We start from the raw sequence: 6,000 nt of genomic DNA, 5'->3' as shown, positions 1-6,000 counted from the left end.
GTTTATATTTATTCTTTATATTTGACTAAACTGTTTATTTAAGAGTGCGTTCGTTTCGTGTTTGTTTATAATGTAGAAAATATATGTCGCTTTCATGCAATAAACACAGTTCATCAACGTCATGCGTTAATGGACCTTTCCCCGAATCAGAAACTTCGACATTGTCTATCTTTATTGTTAACAGCATATGAGGGTCTGTCTATAGGGGACGCTCCATATATGTATTATTCAATTTGTTATAATTTTGGCTCACTGTTCTCTTTTCTTTATAGTTTAGCATTCTTTATTTTTTGGTTCATAATTCTCTATTCTGTAAACCCACATCTACACCCCGTAATACGATCATTCTTGGATTTGTATTTCATTTTTCATCACTTTTAATGTGGGATATAACTTCATGAACTCTACGTTAAAGAACTTTTATGTGATTAACGGATACATATGTCAAACGTTTTTTCCCCTTAATTTTCAAATTTACCCGCGTCTTTCACATTTTAAATATCTACACAAACAGGTCATGTGATTTATAAGGGTGACTGACGATAGAAACGAACGTTGGGGAAATAGTATCGTAAGTTTTCCTGTTGCTGTTGTAGTTTATATTCACAGTAAATAACGGTTATAATATATCATCAAACATATTTTGAATAAGATTTTTAAATAACAAAGTGAAACCAAAAATGTTATAAACTAGCTTCCTTGTTTATTTTCCAGTACAATAACACAGAGTCATAACACGATCGACCACGGTAAGCTTATCCCTTCAATATCATTGTCTTTGTACTTAAAGGGTTATAGTTTAACGTGCCGTAAAAGAATTATTTGGTATTCATTTGATGATATGCTGAAATTATCTGCTAAATCTGACGAAACTACGGTTCCATTCAAATGTGTACTGAAATTGGTGACAGTGTCAACATATTTTCATAACAGAAACTAACAGAACTGTTATCATTATTTGATAGAGATTTGCTGTTTTGGTCACTTGCTTTATAATACACAAGGTTGGGCAGTAGGGTCTCTGTTAATCCGAGATGCGGTAGGAGCTGCATAGGCAGATCAAGCAATTAAAAAAAGGGGGATGTCCAAACCCAATATTAAGGAGGTGCAGTTCCAAACTATATGTCCCCATTCATATCGTAATCGTATCGTAATGGAATAATTCCTTACACCTTTATTATATACATTGTTAAGTTGAGCAATTACTTCCATTTCTGTAGAGTTTTAAAATAGCTTGATAAACTACAAATGTAGCATGAGATAAACATTATTTAGGGACATCTTGCTTTTTCAAGTATATATAAAAAGAAATGAGGGTATACGTCCATGTCAGTGAACCTGAAAACAAAAAACGAAAACAAAAAACAAAAGAAAACCTAGAAAACAACATAGCTCTTTAATAACAAATAATCGTCTACACAACATGCTAGGCTTAACACCCATACGAGTCGAGAATGAATATGAAACAATTGTTTGAAAAAATAATTTAGAAAAAAAACATGCTCATTTCTCAACAGTCAGTATCTATCGGAAAACTAATGAAACAAGAAATAAAGAAAAGTAGTTCTTCTTATAAATAAGTCGACAAATGCAACAGTAAAACAATATCGGTGACCATACTGATCTGATATTGTATTAAAACAACAATCGTATATTTAAAAATGTATTTGTGTTATTTGCAAAATGGATGAAATCACATAATGTGCTAATTTCATTTTTCATCGAAATAAAGCATGAAGAGATTGTGAAACTGCAATTCGAAAAAGTCAAACTTTTAAACAAATATACAAATGAAGTGGATTTAAGTATAGATAGCTGTACGACCTTCAACAACGAGAAAAAACCTCATCGTATAGTAAGATCTAAAAGGTTACAGCATGAGAAATATGCACTTAAGAAAACCTACGGCCTAATTTATAACAAAACAATTTTACAAAACCAACCACTTAACTACATGCATCTGACTTGGGTTAAGCACATAAAGATTGGGGTTACACATGTTTGTGAGCGCGCAACCCTCCAATAACGTTAACCTGGGACATCACAACATTACAAAATAATATAAAAACTAATCAGATCGAAGCAAAGCAGAAACATATCTAACAAAAACACAGATTTAACATAGCAGGATATGTATACCTCCTTTACAACACGACGACACAAAGTACAGAACCGATCTTCCTCGCAGTCACTAACAGATAGTTCATAGCCAAAAAATACATAGGACCTGCAAATCATCTATCTTAGATAAAAAAAAATATCATGCATTAAACATCCCACACTTTGTGCATGTTGCTCTTTGCGTGTTTTGTTACATATGAGCCACACATGCCTTTCGCATATTTGACTCTATGCTGTCTAAATGTTGGGTAATCCAGAAAAGTTGTTCGGCACATACCATTTATTCAGTGCTATTATAGGATATATTCTCGAAAACCACAAATCAATTATCTAAATATGAACTTCTCACCAAATAAAAACTGGCCGTCAAGATATAGGTTACAGCAATCATCCACCAGCAACCAATTATATCAAAATTGACCTCAATGAATTCTAGATCTTCTAATTTACTTAACACATCTTATATTTGATCAGGAAAAATAACATGGCATCTAAACTGAATCTATCGTGTGGTTCATGTGCATATGAAGACATCTCGAAAAATGCAAAGAAATGGTGTACCATATGTGAGGAGGGATTCTGTGGAGAATGTGAAAAATACCACAAATCTATGAAAGTTACGAGGGATCACCAGATGATTTCTATTGAGGATTATCGTCAAATAGAAAACATTTCAGTAAGTCTGAACTGTGAGATTCATGGTAAAAAGCTCGATCTATACTGCAAAAAGCACGATATTGCGGTATGAGTAGTCTGTATTCTTTCGGACCATAAATCATGTTCCTCTTCTGATGTTATCTCCATTGATGACGCATCAAAAAACGCAAAACAATCAACTTCACTCTTAGACTTAGAAGGAACTATCTCAGCAACGATAGACAACGTGAAGCACTGTATCAAAGACCAAGAAATGGCGTTAAAAAATGTGAATCAAGATGAAAAAACAATACGTAAAACAATAACAGACACACGAAAGAATGTAAATGAATTCTTGGATAAGCTTGAGAGAAAACTGCTTCTAGATTTGCAATCTAAGCATGAAAACTGTAAATCTAAAATCGTGAAAATTCTTAATCAAATGAGGCAAATGGAGAAAGAGGTAGAAAAACTGAAAGAGCAGACACTTCAAATGAAACGTTTTGCATCTGACTTACAGGTGTTTCTAGGAACGCGTCAATTAAACCAGTCAGTAAGTAAACATATTGGACCGCTCAAAGCTAAAACAAAAGTTTTCACGAAAAGCAGAATGGAAATAGAGATACATCACATGATATGTTCCTTGATGAAGGAAGTGAAACGGTTTGGAGAAATCAAAGTCATTGAAACCATGACAAATCTACAATTAAAAGATGCAAAGATCGACCAGGCTCAGATACAGATCCACGGATTATCGCAAAGTATTCAAAATGTCAATCTGAAATTGAAACAGAAGTTTGATATCAAAGGATCAGAACATGCAATCACTGGCTGCATTGTATTACATGACGACCGAATTATAATTGCAGACTATGCATCTGGAAAATTAATGGAATACAATAACAATGGAAACCATATTCGCGACATTCATGTCTCTGATAAACCGCATAGTCTTACATTAGTAGATACGTATACTGACTGTATTGCTGTTACATATGGACGCTCTTGCTACCTAGAGATCATAAACACTAAAAATACTAGTGACAGGAAGAAAATACGATGTAGTAATTACTGTTGGGGAATATCCTACCTGGATCGAAAGTTGTTTGTCCGTGTATTTCAACAAGGCATAGTAGTGATGGACTTGGACGGGAAGACATTAAATACAATAGATATAGCAGTTTCAAATGTGTTTTATTTAACAACGTCAAGCAGCAGAATATATTATACAGACGTGGGAAATAATACAGTTCACTGCTGTAATATAACTGGAGAAGAAATCTGGGTTTTCAAAGATCGGTCTATTTCTCAACCGCGAGGTATATCAGTAGATAGTAATCAGAATGTTTTTGTTGTTGGTGGACAGTCTCACAACCTGACAGTAATTACATGCGACGGGAAGGACAGCAAGATCTTACTTACTGATCGTGATGGACTTGAGAATCCGATAGCAATGTATTACAGCAAAGAAAATAAAAGTGCCTGTTTAAGCTACGAACAAGGAAGAGTCGCATTGTACCAAGAGTCGTAAAATACATGTGTACACCATAAGGACGAACTTATCTGTGTGTTATGGATTGCTTGACACTGTGTACACTATTTGAATCATCCTATATTATAAATTTTTCAAAAGACGAATACATAAAATTGAGAAAGGAAATGGTGAATATGTCAAAGCGACAACCACCCGACCATAGAGCAAACAACAGCCGAAGGCAACCAATGGGTCTTCAATGTAGCGAGAATTCCCGCACCCGTAGGTGTCCTTCAGCTGGCCCCTAAAATATGCATAATAGTACAGTGATAATGGACGTCATACTAAACTCCGAATTATACACAAGAAACTAAAAATTAAAATCATACAAGACTAACAAAGGCCAGAGGCTCCTGACTTGGGACAGGCGCAAAATTGCGGCGGGGTTAAACATGTTTATGAGATCTCAACCCTCCCCCTATACCTCTAGCCAATGTAGAAAAGTAAAAGAATAACAATACGCACATTAAAATTCAGTTCAAGAGAAGTCCGAGTCTGATGTCAAAAGATGTAACAAAAGAAAATAAATAAAATGACAATAATACATAAATAACAACAGACTACTAGCAGTTAACTGACATGCCAGCTCCAGACCTCAATTAAACTGATTGAAAGATTATGTCTTCATCATATGAATATCAGGTACAATCCCTCCCGTTAGGGGTTTAGTATCATACTATCATAAAATATATGAGAAGAACATAACCCGTGTCATGCCAACAACTGTTTTTTTTTAGAAATAAATGTGTTTAGTTCCGATGCAAAGACCCTATCAGTGAATCAATGTTAAAGCCAAAATATGCAATCTTTAATGACCTGACAACAGTATCGTAACTATATCCCCTTTTAATAAGTCTATTTAAAGGTTTTGTTAGTTTCTGAGGAGAATACTGACATTTTTGTGCTTTATAAAGAATATTTCCATAAAATTTTGGATGTGAAATACCTGAACGTATAAGATGTCTGCATGTTGAGTTATATTTACGAATTATTTCCTTATACCGGTGATAAAATTTAGTAAATGTTTTGACCAGTTTGTGATATCGAAAACCCTGGTGTAATAATTTTTCAGTAATACATAAATTTCTCTCGCTAAAATCTAATACATTGTTACATACACGAGCGAATCGTACAAGTTGAGATATATAAACACCATAAGATGGTGACAAGGGAACGTCACCATCTAAAAATGGATAATTAACAATAGGAAATGAAAAATCATCTCTTTTATCATAAATTTTTGTATTAAGCTTCCCGTTTATGATATAGATATCAAGATCGAGGAAAGGGCAGTGGTCATTGTTATCATTAGCTTTATTTAAAGTAAGTTCTACAGGATAAATTTCTTTAGTATACATACTGAAGTCGTCATTATTTAGAGCCAATATATCATCCAAATATCTAAAAGTATTGTTAAATTTTTGTATCAAATGTTGTTTTGATGGGTCTTTGCTAATTTTAGTCATAAATTGTAACTCATAACAATACAAAAACAGGTCCGCAATAAGTGGTGCACAGTTAGTCCCCATTGGAATTCCAATAACTTGACGATATACGGAATCTCCAAAGCGAACAAAAATGTTATCAAGTAAAAATTCAAGTGCATAAATAGTATCAAAGCATGTCCAATTGACATAGTTCTTTTGTTTATTGCTACTAAAAAATGATCTAAAAGAGTTTGAAACATGGACCCTATTTCAATGGTTTTA

General features: G+C 33.8%; 1 protein-coding gene across 1 annotated transcript; it reads left to right on the top strand.

Annotated features, from left to right (window-relative positions):
* The first annotated feature begins 689 nt into the window (after positions 1-689).
* Positions 690-4,402, top strand: LOC139511871 (uncharacterized). The gene is made up of 2 exons (XM_071299001.1): positions 690-749; positions 2,596-4,402. Exon 2 carries the CDS (start codon positions 3,032-3,034, stop codon positions 4,286-4,288), a length of 1,257 nt encoding a protein of 418 aa, XP_071155102.1. The 5' UTR covers positions 690-749; positions 2,596-3,031; the 3' UTR covers positions 4,289-4,402.
* The last annotated feature ends 1,598 nt before the right edge of the window (positions 4,403-6,000 follow it).

The sequence above is a fragment of the Mytilus edulis genome, chromosome 2 (genome assembly GCF_963676685.1).
Source record: "Mytilus edulis chromosome 2, xbMytEdul2.2, whole genome shotgun sequence".
Lineage (NCBI taxonomy): Eukaryota > Metazoa > Mollusca > Bivalvia > Mytilida > Mytilidae > Mytilus > Mytilus edulis.
The sequence above is the reverse complement of the archived record's forward strand: the minus strand, read 5'-3'. Positions and strand labels throughout refer to the sequence as shown.

Coding starts and splice junctions, on each gene's coding strand:
- LOC139511871 (XM_071299001.1), top strand. CDS start 3,032: ATGGCGTTAAAAAATGTGAATCAAGATGAAAAAACAATACGTAAAACA.